The following is a 14,339-nucleotide window of genomic DNA, read 5'->3' as shown; positions in this document are numbered from 1 at the left end:
AGGAGCAAAAAGAAGGAATTTTGGTTGAGCCAAGTAGCAGTGAGACTGTAAGCAGTAAAAACAGAAGAGGAAATAGGCTAGATTGAAGAGAAGGTAGAGGAAGGAAAGTGAACATATTGAAGGTCAAAGCAGCAGAAGACAACAGCATCAATCGTAGTAATAGTATTGAGCACTTACTATATCCTGGGTATTCAGTGCTTTACGTGTGTTAACTCATTTAATCTTTACAAAAACTTTAACATGAGTGTGGATGAAAAAAGGGCCACATGCTAAACTGACAAGCTCAGGGAAGGCCTTCTTGGCGGTCTTGCAAACTCAAAGACCTAAAGTAACCACAAAGGATGGTCTGAAATAAAACTTTAACTAAAAGCAGTTTATAGTTTATGTCCTAGGCCAGTATCTTCCCTGACAAAAGTCAATCTGTACCTTCACTGTGCCTATTGTCTTTTTGTATCTAAGATAACATACCTGTGAAATGTCAGGGTAACTTATAACTTCCCTTTTTCAGGACCCCCTCAGGGCACAACCAAATATGCCTGGGCACCAGGACTTGAGACCATAAATTTCTTCATTATTGTTGTTAATTGTTGACTGTTAACTATCCTATACCCACCTAAGTAAAAGAAGTATGTGTCTATCATTTTACTTTTTATCCAATCCTAGAGGTCCCCCGCCCCCGCCTTTGCTTTTTCCCACCTTCCTAATCTATCACCAAGGGATTTCATGTAATCCACTTACATCTCTTCCTTTGATTGTAATGTATAAAACAAGGTGTAAAACTGCCATTCTCCAAAGCATTTTCCCGATCCATTGAGATTCTGCTTCCTAGCCATTGTCAACAGTTTGGTTTAAAACACTCACAGAAATTCTTTACAAGTTTGAATGTTTTTACGTTAACATGAGCAAATACATAAAAATAGAAATTAAGATCACAGGAGTAGGTTTAGAAAATTAGGAGAGTATTTGAAAATTAATTTGTAATATTCACTTGCAAGCATGGCCCCTTAAAGTAAAACAGACAAAGTCCCAGACATTATAATCTAAAAAGGTCAAAAAACAAATACCAAAATTAAAATGTCAATACATATCCGTAATCTGAGGAAATTGAGCTAGCCTACCATCAATAGGTTCTGTGTTTGTTTTATGTGTACTTACCAGGTGTGTCCTGTTTCCCTATTTCTACTTTCTCTGCCTACCCCTTTACCCAAAGTGGATTTGGAGCAAATACAGTTTTCTCACTTTTAGGTAAGTGCAGTATAAAAATATAGTAGTTATGCCCTAACGGGTTTGGCTCAGTGGATAGATTGTCGGCCTGCTGACTGAAGGGTCCCAGGTTCAATTCTGGTCAAGGGCATGTACCTTGGTTGTGGGCACATCCCCAGTAGGGGTGTGCAAGAGGCCGCTGATCGATGTTTCTAACTTTTTATCCCTCTCCCCTCCTCTCTGTAAAAAAATCAATAAAATATATTTTAAAAAATATAGTAGTTATTACTCAGTCCCAAAGAGAAACTCTACCTTGATAGTCTGATAGTCTATATTTTACAAATTAAACCCTTAAATCAAGGATTGGCTCTCTGGAATTTTAGGCATTAACCAAAAGATGAGAGTTTTAGTGCATGAGCCGTCTTTCTTTCTTTCTTTTTCAAATGTAGAAATATTTATTTTTGTTTCCTTCATTGTTTTTGGAAATTCTGTTTTGGCTTATAAAACATAGAAATAGCCAACACTTGCAGAAAGCAAACACTCAAAAACCCCAATGTGACAAGTGATTGACTTTTTGTGCAGTGAAGAACACACACACAGATTAGGCTATGATGACGACTTGAGTGCAACCCCCTGTGCTCTGCGACATGTGTACTCACACCCATAATGACAACTTACTCCAGTCACACGTGGCAAAGGCTTTCGGTTAGTGAAATTAGCAAATTAACTTAAAGAAATCCTGGGAGGAGTGACTCCCAGGAAATGAGTGTTCAGACTTCCATCCCTGAGAATTTGGCTTTCGGAAACATTTCACAGGAGCCAGGAAGCATGATGGTAGGAGAGCAAGTTTATTACCATCCATTGCCATTAGTACCCATGTCTATGGACTTCCTTAAAGCCTCATAGACACGCCTTGCCTGAGAGTTTATTCTGGGGAAAAGCCAGTTAATCACAGTGTGAACGTCTGATATGGAAACCACATTAAAAGCCAGCACTGGCCATCGCAAACAGAAGGATGTTCAGTGAAGATAAAGTGGACAGTTACTTAGGCTTCACAGTTGAGCATGGTCTTGCCAGGTGATTCTTTCTTTCTTGACATGCTTGTCTTCACTGTCAAGTGTAAGGCAGATTTTCTCATAACCCCGGGGACAGAGGGAGGGAGAGTCTGGAGAGGAGGCCCTGAGAGCACTCTGCTTCGTGGGTACCAGAATCCATTCACCCTGGGAGTGGCCCCGTGTCTGGGACTCAGTATCTTTACTGTCCTGAGTCAGTCTGTTCTGCACTTTCCTGGGAAACTTCGGCTCCAAAAGGAATAATAAGGGAATGGGGGGGAAGAGCAGGCGTTTCAGAAGCCTTCATCCAAGGGGACATGAGCATGTGTAAAGGGGTGGGGAAGGGGAGCTGACAGGAATAAAAAAAAATCTCTAGTCCACTTGTGACATTCTCCAGCCGGGTCGGTTGTTCATAAGGAACAGTTTCCGTCCAGCGCAGGTATTCTTCCGAGCAGCCAATGACTACAGAGTTTGCAGCAAGCAGCAGACATTCAGAAATAGCAAGTCCTAGTCCCTTGGTTAGAAAAACAGGGAGACAGAAGTTCCACATCCGCCTTCTGAACGAAGGAAGTCACGAATAACTTAGCACATGTATAGTTTCCCTTGACTATTGTGAAGGCTCGTTTTGGAAATGGTATATCACCACATGGGTACATGATCTGCCATGCGAGGTGACTGCAAGGCAGAGTCCCGCTTCCTCTAATATTCCTATGACAAGAGCCCAATGCCCAAGTCAAACAAGGGGGCCCTTCCCTATGCTCCTCTAGTCAAATCGCCAACGTGAAAGACACCAGGAGAAGAAGATCGTGGAGGTGTGTGGTTTCTTCTGACCGTTCCTCCTCGCTTAAACTTTGGTGGTGGAATAAAGTTCCTCTATCTGTGACTTGAAATAATTCTGAAGTTGTGGCCTTTTTGCCTTCATTGTCGGGGTCAGAAGGCCGTTTTTGATAGAGAACAGTTCAGGGTGGAGAGCGATGCCTTTGACCTGCTCGAATGGCTTCAGGCCAGAGTCCTTCCCCAGCCTCACCAAATCCTCTAAGATGGCTTTCTTGACATCCTTGCTGCGGCACAGCTCCTCGAAGGATCCCACCAGGCCTCGATTCCCCGCCCAGAGGCCCAGCGTCTCCACGTCAGGGACCACGATAGCTACGAGAAATGCCTTCAAGCTGTCTCCATGGACGAACACCTGAGCAACGGGTTCGCTCTGTACATAGATAGTCTCGATCTTTTCGGGTGCTATGTATTCTCCCTGTGCCAGTTTAAATATATGCTTCTTCTTGTCGATGATCTTCAAGGCCCCATTCGGTAACCATTTCCCAATGTCCCCTGTGTGCAACCAGCCCCCTTTGTCCAGAGCTTCCGCTGTCTTCACCGGGTCCTTCAGGTAGCCTTGAAATACATTTGAGCCTTTCACACACACCTCGCCCTCGCCGTTGGCAGCCAGGTAGTTCATCTCTTTCACATCGATGAGTTTTATCAGATTGCAAGGCAGTGGGGCACCGACATGGCCTGCGGTCCACTCTCCGGGAATGGTCATCGAGCAGCAGGCTGTGCCCTCAGTCTGCCCATAGCCTTCGTAGAAATGACAGCCCAGCGCCGCTCGCATAAACGTCAGCACCGTGTCTGACACGGGCGCAGCCCCGGTGATCATCAGCCGGACCTTCCCTCCCAGGTTGGACTGTATTTTGCGGAAGATCAGTTTGTCCCACAGGCTGTCGTTTCTAATGATGCCATTGCGAAGCTCGGTTTGTTTCCTCTTGGAGGCGAAGTCCAGTAGCAACCGCTTCAGGGTGGTGTTGGCCTGCCCCCAAATTCTGTCGAACATCTGGTTCAGCAGCCTCGGGACCACCGGAAAGATGGTGGGCTGAAGCACTTTGAGGTCATCCATAAGCAGCTTGAGGTCTCCTTGGAAAAAGCCTATTCTTGCTCCGTGGCACAGGATCGCACTCTGCAAGAGCTGCTCGTACATGTGTGCAAGCGGTAAAAACGAAAAGTGCGTGTCACTGACATTCAGGTGAATGACCTCCTCGGTCACTTTCAGAAACGCGGAGAAGTCGCTCACCATGTTGCGATGGGTGATCATGGCCCCCTTGGGGTGGCCGGTGGTCCCACTTGTGAAACAAATGACTGCCAGGTCTTCAGGCGCGGGCGGCTGGGGCGTCTTTCTGTGGGCTCTGCCCAGGTCCCCCACGGCCTTCATGCTGACGATCTCCACCCCGCACCTCTCGCCGCGTGCCGACAGGTCGCTGCTGTAGGAGTCCATGACCACGACGGTTCTGAGGCCCGGGGTCGACTTGTTTTCTACCCCTTCCAGCAGCAGGCTGGCCTTCTCGGGCTTGTCCACGAACACCAGGGCGAGCTCCGCAGTGTTGACGATGTGAGTGACGGCTTCGGTTCCCAGGGTGTCATAGAGGGGGACGGCCACCATGGAGTAAGCAAAGCATCCGAACTCGATGACTACCCACTCGGGCCTGTTCTGGGAGAAGATGCCGATGTTCTGGTCCGGTGCCGCCCCGAAGCCCATCTGGATCAGGGCCGAGCCCATGCACTCGGACATCTCCTCCACCTGCTGGTAGGAGAGCCATTCATAGGGCCCGTCCGGCTGCCGGGAGCCCAGACAAGGGCCGTTATTGGACAGGCGGACGCCCCTCTGGAAAGCTTGGTACACGGTCCTGACGTCCTCGTACAGGTACACCATGAGCTCGTCGCTGTCCAGGAGCGCGGAGCGCCGCGCGCCGCCGCTGCCCGCCACCTCCACCGACTGCATGGCGAGGGCGCGCGGTGGCGAGGGCGCCCTGGGCCTCATGGCGAACCACAGGATGGTGAAAGCGGTGAACGCATCCAAGCCCGTGAGCGAGTTGGCTGGGAGCGCGCGGACGTACTGTCGGAATTCGGCCAGCTCCGGTATCCGAAAATACCGGAGCAGCTCGTGGGCTGGCATGGTCCCGAGCCGGGGGTGCCCTACTTACTGAGCCACGGGTTTTGAAATCTTAGACGCTGGAGAGAAGACGGGTGCCTCCAGCCCAATGTCTTCGTGGAGGCAGGGAGCTGAGTCCTCACTCCACCCAAGTCTCCGTCCCCAGAACGTGCCATCCATCCCTCCATGCCAGCCACATCACAGGGAAAGCGCCATCGTACTTCTCCCCTCTCGGCTCCACGAAGGCCACCCCGACCGGGATACCGTGCGTCTCCGACACACTCACAACTTCTCTCGGGGTCAATTCCTTGCGTCTGAAGCTCAAGGAGACGCCCGGCCTCGCCACCGCACAAATGAGGAGTGGGACCCGCGGCGCACGTCACCGGACCCCACGGTGGACCAGCGCCCTGTCCGTGCGGGCACCCCCGCCTCGGGCACAGGAGGCGGGCGGCACCGAGGCCTCCGCAGCCGCCGGGCAGAGGCCCGGAGAAGCGGAACGTCCCAACGAGCCGAGCGGCTGCCCACGCGCCTCGGCTGCTGCCGGCCGCCGGCACTGGAGCTCGGGCACCTCCGCGGAGCCCACGGACGCCGCAGCGGGAACGTCTTCTAATAACAGATACTATACATGGTCATTCTGTATTATTACATATAAAACATTACTTTTAAATTAAGTTTGACTTGTAAGAATTTCCCGAATAATCCCATCTCCTGGTTTCAAACCCTTGAGTGTGGGCTGGACCTAGTGACTTACTTGTTAGTTTAATGAAAAGATTGACACAAGTGATGGGTTACCTGGCCCACGCGCGGTGGCCTCTGGCTCCCTGCAAACACTCCCCCTCCCCAACTGCGGTGCCAGGGAGCACCTACCCCTTAAGGACAACCGGATGCCTTCAGCTGCTGCTCAACCTCCCCAGGCTCAACCTGGGTGGCAACTCGTCCGTCCGTCTGGTTTGCTGCTCTACCTGGATTGCAACAGTATCGCCTTCGTGGAGCAGGGCGTCTTCCAGACCTCTTGGGCCCCTCGTTCTGCACCTCAATGGCAACCACCTCACTGTGCTCACCTGGGCCACCGTCCAGCTCCCCGCCCCCGCGCGCTTCTTCCAGAATGCTCTTTCTCATGCTGCTGGGACTGGATGGAGAGCTCTGCGCTTGTTGCCAATGTGCCTCCCTGGGCTCTGTGGCAGGAATCTGCCAGGTGGCCTTTGGGCTCTCACCTCAGAGCCAGCGGTCACCACTGTGAGCGGGTTCAGCTGCCTCTTCTCCAAGCTGCTGGCCCGAGGCGCCGGTGGAGGAGGCGGCCAACACCACCTCGGGGCCAGTCAATCCCTCCAAGGCCTTCCCTGGGCAACAACACCGTTTCTCCTTGACTCGAGTCTCCTGTTCAGCGTGGCCCAGCACATGGTGTTTGTCCTGTGACCCTGCCACACCGGGCGCCCAAACTGCCTTGGCCAGCTGGGAAATTTTACTTAATTGGGATTGAAAGTGTTGTGGTCCGGGGAGAGGGGAACAGGATGGGAGCAGGTGGAAGGTGGAAGGAACATTTTGCCTCCAGAGATGGTCCTAGGAAGAGGACAACCCTGGGAAGTGTCATGGAGGTGGGGGTGGGGGTGGGTGTGAGGTATGAATTTCTGTTCTTGTCACATGGGCATCAGCTGGAAAAGAAAGGAGAATGAACATGATGGCCCTCTGATAAGAAGGCTGGGAATTCCTAGAGTCTCAGGGCTCCAGCTCCATCCCTCCTCACTCCCCCTCCTCCCATGGACTCATTGCAATGCCTGAATTAGAGTCAGTTCTTGGCTAGGTACTGAGAACTGTGCCAATTCTCCTGGTGGGGCAACCCATTGACCCAGCCCTTTTGTATTCCATCTCAATCCTCTTCTCCCTGGGCCTGAAGACACTAGGGTCCAGGAAGATGGGCCAGACAAGAAAGAAGGGGGATGGGAGAGGGACTTAGACATAAAGGGATGGTGGTGGTTCCTGGAGCCTGAGATGTGTTACTAGGTGGTTCAAACAAAGACCCATTTCATTTACTCCACAATTATTCCCAGGGGTGGCCTTAGGTGTAAAGGAACTTTAGGGGAGGGGAGGGGAAAAACAGTGAGAAAGTGTCTGTGGACAAATAAATTTGTAAAATCCTAAGATTAAAAATAAAAAGGTAACAGGTTTGTCTACTGCAGGACCTTTCAGTCTTTCACAGGCAAACATGCTCCGTGAATCTCTGGGGAGGCCACAAAATACTTTCTTAGTTTTTTGTGGGAAAAGTGTCCAGAAGACACAGGAATGCTTTATTAATGGGACAGGAAGTCTCCAGCCTGGGCTCTATTAGCTGTGAAAATTATGGGATGCACCCTTAGGGGCTAATAGCCAAGAGGAAAGGAAGCAACCAGTGGTGGGGGGGCGGGGGGGGGGCAGTGAGATATTCCCCAGGAAGTTGCCAACTGTAAATCCCCAGATCCGAGTGTCAGAGCAAAGGCTGTATTTCTGCAAAATCCTTGCTTAAGCTGTCCTCCATAACTGCATTTGTCAACACTTTGGAAACCCCTAATCTTAATACCCTGAGTTCTTCACTCTGAAGAGGTAGGTTTTCAAAGTCCACAGATTCAGGGTGCACTGAGCTGTCATTTCTTTATGGTGACAGTACTTCTTTTGTGTTTCTAGGTGATATTAAATACTAGAAATGTTGCAAAAGCACCTCTGAGGGCATGTTCAAATAGGATGTGACCATTAGTGGTCAACACAATTTAATGAGTCATAACTGGCATTTTAAAAAAACAAGAGCCCTAGCTGGTTTGGCTCAGTGGATAGAGCATTGGCCTGAGGACCGAAAGGTCCCGGGTTGATTCTGGTCAAGGGCACGTACCTTGGTTGCAGGTTCCTCGGTCCTGGTCGGGGTGCAGGCAGGAGGCAACCAATTGATGTGTCTCTCTCACACAGATTTCTCTCTCTGTCTCTCCCGTCCAGTCTCTCTAAAAATCAAAGGAAAAATTACCTCGGGTGAAGATTAACCACTCCCTCCTCAAAAACAAAACAAAACAAAACAAAAAACAAGATAGAACACAATCACAGAGCATTACATGTAATACAAAAGTATTGTTTTATGAAACTTGTTATTTAATGTGTATACATTTATTCAGATTATATATGTATGCATATGTCAGTCTGGATTGTGCCATACAATCTGTATTTTATTGTGGGTTAGCATTTAAAAAGTTTGAAAGTCACTAAGAAAAAAAGATTAGGTTACAAAAATGGCTGACTTCTACCTTGTACTCTCTCACTCGTCCATTCTGTGGGAAGCTAGCTGCATGCTATGAGCTTCCCCATGGAGAGGACCTATATCTATCAAGAAACTGAGCAAAGTTAGAAGCAGACCAACCTCAAGCAAGCATATAGGCCAGACCAATTTCAGCTGACACTTTGCAACTGTTTGAGACATATTTTTTTGTGTTCTAAAATTTTATGTAAAGGAATTAACACAATATGTACTTTTTCATGTCTAGCTTCTTTCACTCAGCATGTTTCTAAGATTCCTCTATGTTACTGTGCATTGTGTACTTCATTCTTTTTAATGGCTGAATAGTATTCCATTGTTTGATTATAATACAACTCATCCATGCAACTGTTGATAGCATTTGGGTTTCCAGTTTTCAGATATTATGAATAAAGTACTGTAAACATTTATATATTTTGGGACACATGTTTTTATTTTTCTTGAGTGAACAGAGTTGCTAGTCATAGGGTAAGTATACATTAATTTTGTAAGAAATATAAAATTTTCCAGAGTGATCATAACATTTTACATTCTTATCAGCAATATGAGAGTTCTGCTTGGTCCATATCCTCACCAACACTTGGTATTCTCGGTCTTTTAAAGTTTTAGTGGTATTTTATTGTAGTTTTAAAGTAATTATTCCTGATGACTAAGATGTTGAGCATCTTTTAATGTTCTTACTAGGTATTCATGTTATCTTTGGAGAAAAATGTTTTAATCTTTTGCTATTTTCATTTTATTTTTAAAAATGTTTTTATTGATTTTAGAGAGGAAAGGAGGATAGAGAGATAGAAACACCAATTAGCTGTTTCCTGCACACCCCTTACTGGGGATGGAGCCCACAACCCGGGTATGTGCCCTGACCCAGGAATCAAACAGGTGACCTCTTGTTTCATGGGTTGATGCTCAACCACTGAGCCATACCGGCAGGGCATCTTTTGCTATTTTTGTCTGTTTTTTTTTAAAAAAATATATATATATTTTATTGATTTTCTACAGAGAGGAAGGGAGAGGGATAGAGAGCCAGAAACATTGATGAGAGAGAAACATCAATCAGCTGCTTCCTGCACATCCCCCACTGGGGATATGCCTGCAACCAAGGCACATGCCCTTGATTGGAATCGAACCCGGGACCCTTCAGTCCCTAGGCCGATGCTCTATCCACTGCGCCAAACCGGTCAGGGCTTTAATTGGGTTTTATTACACATTCTAGATACAAGATCCTTATCTGATATATGATTTGTAAATATTTTCTACCATTCTGTGAATAGTCTTTTCACTTTCATGATGGTGTCATTTGAAATACAATTTTTAAAAAATTTGATTTGTCTAATTTATTTTTCATCAGAAATATGTATCGGATATATTCCCCCAGTTGATGCTTCAATTTTCAGTCTTTTTTTTTTCAGGGGGGGAGGGAGGTGAGGTTAATACTCACCTGAGGACATGTTTTTCCATTGACTTTTAGAGAAATTTGAAGGGAGGGAGGGGGTTGCCTCCTGGACACTCCCCAACTGGAGGCCAGGATCAAATCTGCAACCCAGGTACATGCCATTGACCGGGAATTGAACCCAAGATCCTTTGGTGCTCGGGCACACTCCAACCACTGAACCACACCAGCCAGGGCACATTTTCATTTTCTTAACAGTGTCTTTTGAAGAACAGAAGATTCAACTTTTGATTAAATCTAATTATCAATGTCTTATTTTATGATTATGCTTTTTTGTTATAAAAAAACTTTAGTTTTAATTATTTTGTTTTATTTTAATTCTATACACATCAAAATAAGTTGAAATTCTCAACTAAAAATAAAAAAAAGCAACTAGAGAAAAAGACATTATTTCTAGGGAAGGAAATCCAGATTTTCATTAGCAAGAGTATACGTACTGTCAGTGGAATATTTAAGTTGCTGAGGGAAAGTATGTGGAAAATTAGAATTGTCTAGTGTCCAATGACCATTAAGGTTGAGAACAAAATAAAGACATTTTCAGACAAACAGGGTCTAAAAATTTATTGCCCAAAGATGTTTGCTAATTATTAAGGACATACTTAAGCAAGTAAAAAGGGAACATAAATGGAGTAGGATGCAAGAATCAACAGTGAGTAAAGAAACAAGGAAAATAGTGCTCAGTCAAAATAAGTAATGCATATTGTAAAATATGAATCTTCTTAAAATAACGGACCAACAGACAAAAAATCTTATATATGACATTTTGTACATTTATTCATTATTGAGGGACACATATTAAGGTTTTGACTTTGTTGGTAGTGAAACTACATGAGACTATATCCCGATGTGTTCAGGGGATTTGAGCAAGTTTTAGCCTCTCTTTTATATAACTTGACTTTTCCAAACTTACCTACTCTTATCTCATCAGAAGTCATTCCTTTCTCTTTGGTAAGCACAAAAATCTTAAAATGTTTCCACTAAATTTCTAAAGTTTACATTATAAACTGTCATTCAACAAAAGCACATCTATAAACCAGGCAAAAAGGGCCTCTGGGTAGAATGCCCGCCCACACCTCCTCCTCTGATCCTGTCCTAAAGCTAATTTCCTCAGAGGAGTCTTCTAAAGATAATACTTCCAAGCCCCATTTCCTTCCACATATCCCCCAATCCCTTTTCACCATAGCTATCATTAATAGATGCAGGTTTTTATTGGTCTGGTTCATGTACAGATCTCTATATTTCTGTGTCTACCTGCCAAATACCTTGCACAGTGTGTTACATATTAGACATTTGATATAGCTGCTGAATGAATGCATGAATAGCTTTATGGCTTGGATATTTAAAAAATTATTCATCATTTATTTTCAAATTATAGTCAGTTTGAGTTCAAAATCAGTATAACGATTCAGGATGTTTTCAACTATTAACACAACTCAATTAAAATATACTCACACTTTAAATTCATAAGTAAAATTAAAAACTATTATAAATATTAACTAGGGGACCAGTGCATGAATTCATGCACCTTGAAAGGAACTGTGGGCTGCAAGGCTGTGTTGGGCACAGGGGCGGGTCTCGGCCCATCCTCCATGCCCCTGCCCGGCCCCTCCCACCGCAGCCCCAGTCCCCAGTCTGCTGGCAGCCCCGCTCCCACCACCGCTGTTCCCACGTGCTGATGGCGCATTATATTTTTGTCCCGGCCAGGTGGGTCAGTTGATTGGAGGGTTGTCCTGTACGCCAAAAAGTTGTGGGTTTGATTCCTGGTCAGGGTGCGTACAGGAGGCAACTGATAGATGTTTCTCTCTCTGTCTCTCTCTCTCATCAATGAAAACATATCCTCGAGTGAGGATTAAAAAAAATAATAATGCTTTATATTTTGTCTGTATTTTATAGTACATCACTATAGACACATAACAGTAGAATTATCTGGTAGGGAAAAGTTATGTTACATATTTTCAAAAATAAAACTGACATCCCACTAACATTATGGGAAAACAATAGGTATAAGTTCTGATACATTAGGAAGTTAAGTTTTAAAAAATAGGTTCAGCCCTGGCTGGTGTTTTCAGTGGTTAGAGCATTGTCCCATGCACTGAAGGGTACCGGTGCTCTGAGCCAAGGCACATACCCAGGTTTCAGGTTTGATCCTCAGTAGAGGCGTGCGCAGGAGGCAGCCAATTGATGTTTCTCTCTTACATCTATGTTTCTTTCTCTTTCTCCCCTTTCCTTCCTCTATTTCTAGAATCAATGAAAAAATATCAAACATATCCCTGGGTGAGGATAAAAAAAAACAAAATAAATAAGTTCTCATTAAAACAACTTCAAATTTCTCTAAATGTACAATTGGCAGAAAAATTAACTGTCAGCCAATATACAATAAATATATCAGTCACTTACATTCCCAAATATTGAAAATGATGGGTGGAAATATTAGAATGAAAATCTTTTCTGAAAAGAGATGTAATTACATAAACCTTAGATCTTTTATCACTGAAAATGGAGATTCTATTTTAGTTACTAATTGGCTCTGGTAGAGAAAAGTCTGAACTATTCATTCAAAATGGAATGACTTTATTTTCCATTTCACACATAGCTGTCTAATCTTTTTTGAGAATGGAAATATTATTGACTGTTATTTGTGATTAAAGTTGTAGCATGGGTTATCCCTAAATGAATACTCTCCCAGCGTACTGGCACAAGTGGTCTTCAGAATTCACACTATGTAGACATATTTTATAAGACACCTTGGTCCTTCTGGTGACTCCAGTTTCTCGGATGGGAATTCAAGATGAACTTATCACAAAACAAACTCCCAAGTTACAGTACATTATGCTAAAGTAAGGCTCTAGTGTATTTTGGAAATGTAACAAATAAGCTGCAGTGTTGTTGTTGTTTTTAATGTATTACTGAAAAAAATTAGATGAATTCTTTCTGTCTTGGTCCCTGGATACTCATCTCCCCAGAAAACATATCTGGTATAGACACTATTGATAACTTAGCTTTCAGCTTTAAGCAATTATTTGGTAGTACCACTTCTTCATTTTATGGCTTTTTAAACATTAAGTTCTTAAATATTTGAAAAGTATTCACTATTTTCTGATAGTTCACACACAGAAAAAGATGTGAACATCAGCTTGAAAAATTATATAGTCTTAAAAAATCAGTTTTTTCTTAAAAAAGTTTATTCAGCCTGGCCGGTGTTGCGCAGTGGTTGAGCATCAACCTATGAGCCAGGAGGTCACAGTTCGATTCACGGTCAGGACACATGCCAGGGTTTTGGGCTCAATCAGTAGGGGGCATGTGCAAGAGGCAGCTGATCAATGATTCTCTCTCATTATTGATGTTTCTAGCTCTCTCTCCCCCTCTTCCTTCCTCTCTGAAATCAAAATAGATTTTTTTAAAGTTATTCAATAACTAATTAAAGATAGAGAAATGAAACAAATACTCATTTAAAAATTCCACACATGATCCCTTTCACAAAAACGAATCTATAATCTTGTCAGGAGGGGGGGGAAGAACACAAAAGGGCTTCTCTTAGGTTTGGATACATTAGCAACATACATTTTTTTCCCATTTTCAAAATAACCCTTTAAACAATCCATTATTTGTAAGACTAGGGTTAAAAGAAAACAATAATGTGATATTAAAATTTCCTCTTAAAATACCTTGACCAACTCATTGTATATAGGCTTAAATTAAAACGAGCATTTGTTTAAAGACTTACATTATATGAAAAATGTTGTATATTTCCAAATAAAAAAGTTAACTATATACATTTAATAACATTACATACAATTAGTATAAAGGCTATATAAGGCGTTAGGAAGCTCAAAGTCTAAACAAGTCTTATCAGATAAATCAATCGATTTAACATTATAATTTGGATGATCAAATTATCTAACCACTAAACCCAAAACCTTATTTATGATTGGTAAAGAGTCTAGTGTATTTATTTTGAATATGGAACCACAGTTTTTTTCCCTATGTTGAAAAAGGTTAGGCAAATTAGTTTTATATATTAGTTTATATATATATATTTATAAATTATATATTAAAATACATGGTTTAAAAGTACTGATTGAGAAAAAAGAGATTTTTAAAGAACTTCCCAAATTTACAGAATTAAGGAGATCTATAGGTCAAAGATTATTTATTTGCTATTTTCTGGCTCTTTAATGAGGAATTATACTAAGTGATCTAAAGTGTCTTTTAGCTCTAAAGTTTTGATTATATTGTTTTGCTTTTAAATAATTAAGGCTTTTTATACCCTTCTCCTTGCTTTTAGTCCCTCACAAGTCAGTTATTAGTGGGGAATAAATATCATATTTAGCAACTTACTCTTAATCCCTGTGCCCCCTCCTCTTTCCAGCGCCCACAGTGCCAAGCACATGGTAATTGCTCAATATTTATTAGATATTCTTGAATGAATAGCAAAATATTAAGGAT

The 14,339-nt window shown here is 43.6% G+C and overlaps 1 protein-coding gene across 2 annotated transcripts; it reads right to left on the bottom strand.

Moving 5' to 3' along the window:
- Positions 1-3,099: 3,099 nt before the first annotated feature.
- LOC308517009 (long-chain-fatty-acid--CoA ligase 1-like) lies at positions 3,100-5,196 on the bottom strand (the record flags this gene model as incomplete). 2 transcript variants are annotated; one of them, XM_081088062.1, is made up of 2 exons in its annotated part: positions 3,100-4,719; positions 4,822-5,196. In XM_081088062.1, 2 exons carry the CDS (start codon positions 5,194-5,196, stop codon positions 3,100-3,102), a joined length of 1,995 nt encoding a protein of 664 aa, XP_080944188.1. The 2 variants fall into 2 exon arrangements, with proteins under 2 accessions (XP_080944188.1, XP_080944187.1); XM_081088061.1 differs by having other exon boundaries at positions 3,100-5,196.
- Between the last annotated feature and the right edge of the window lie 9,143 nt (positions 5,197-14,339).

This window comes from Myotis nattereri (genome assembly GCF_964212035.1).
Source record: "Myotis nattereri genome assembly, chromosome: 3".
Classification (NCBI taxonomy): Eukaryota; Metazoa; Chordata; class Mammalia; order Chiroptera; family Vespertilionidae; genus Myotis; species Myotis nattereri.
This window is presented reverse-complemented; position numbering and strand designations above follow the sequence as displayed.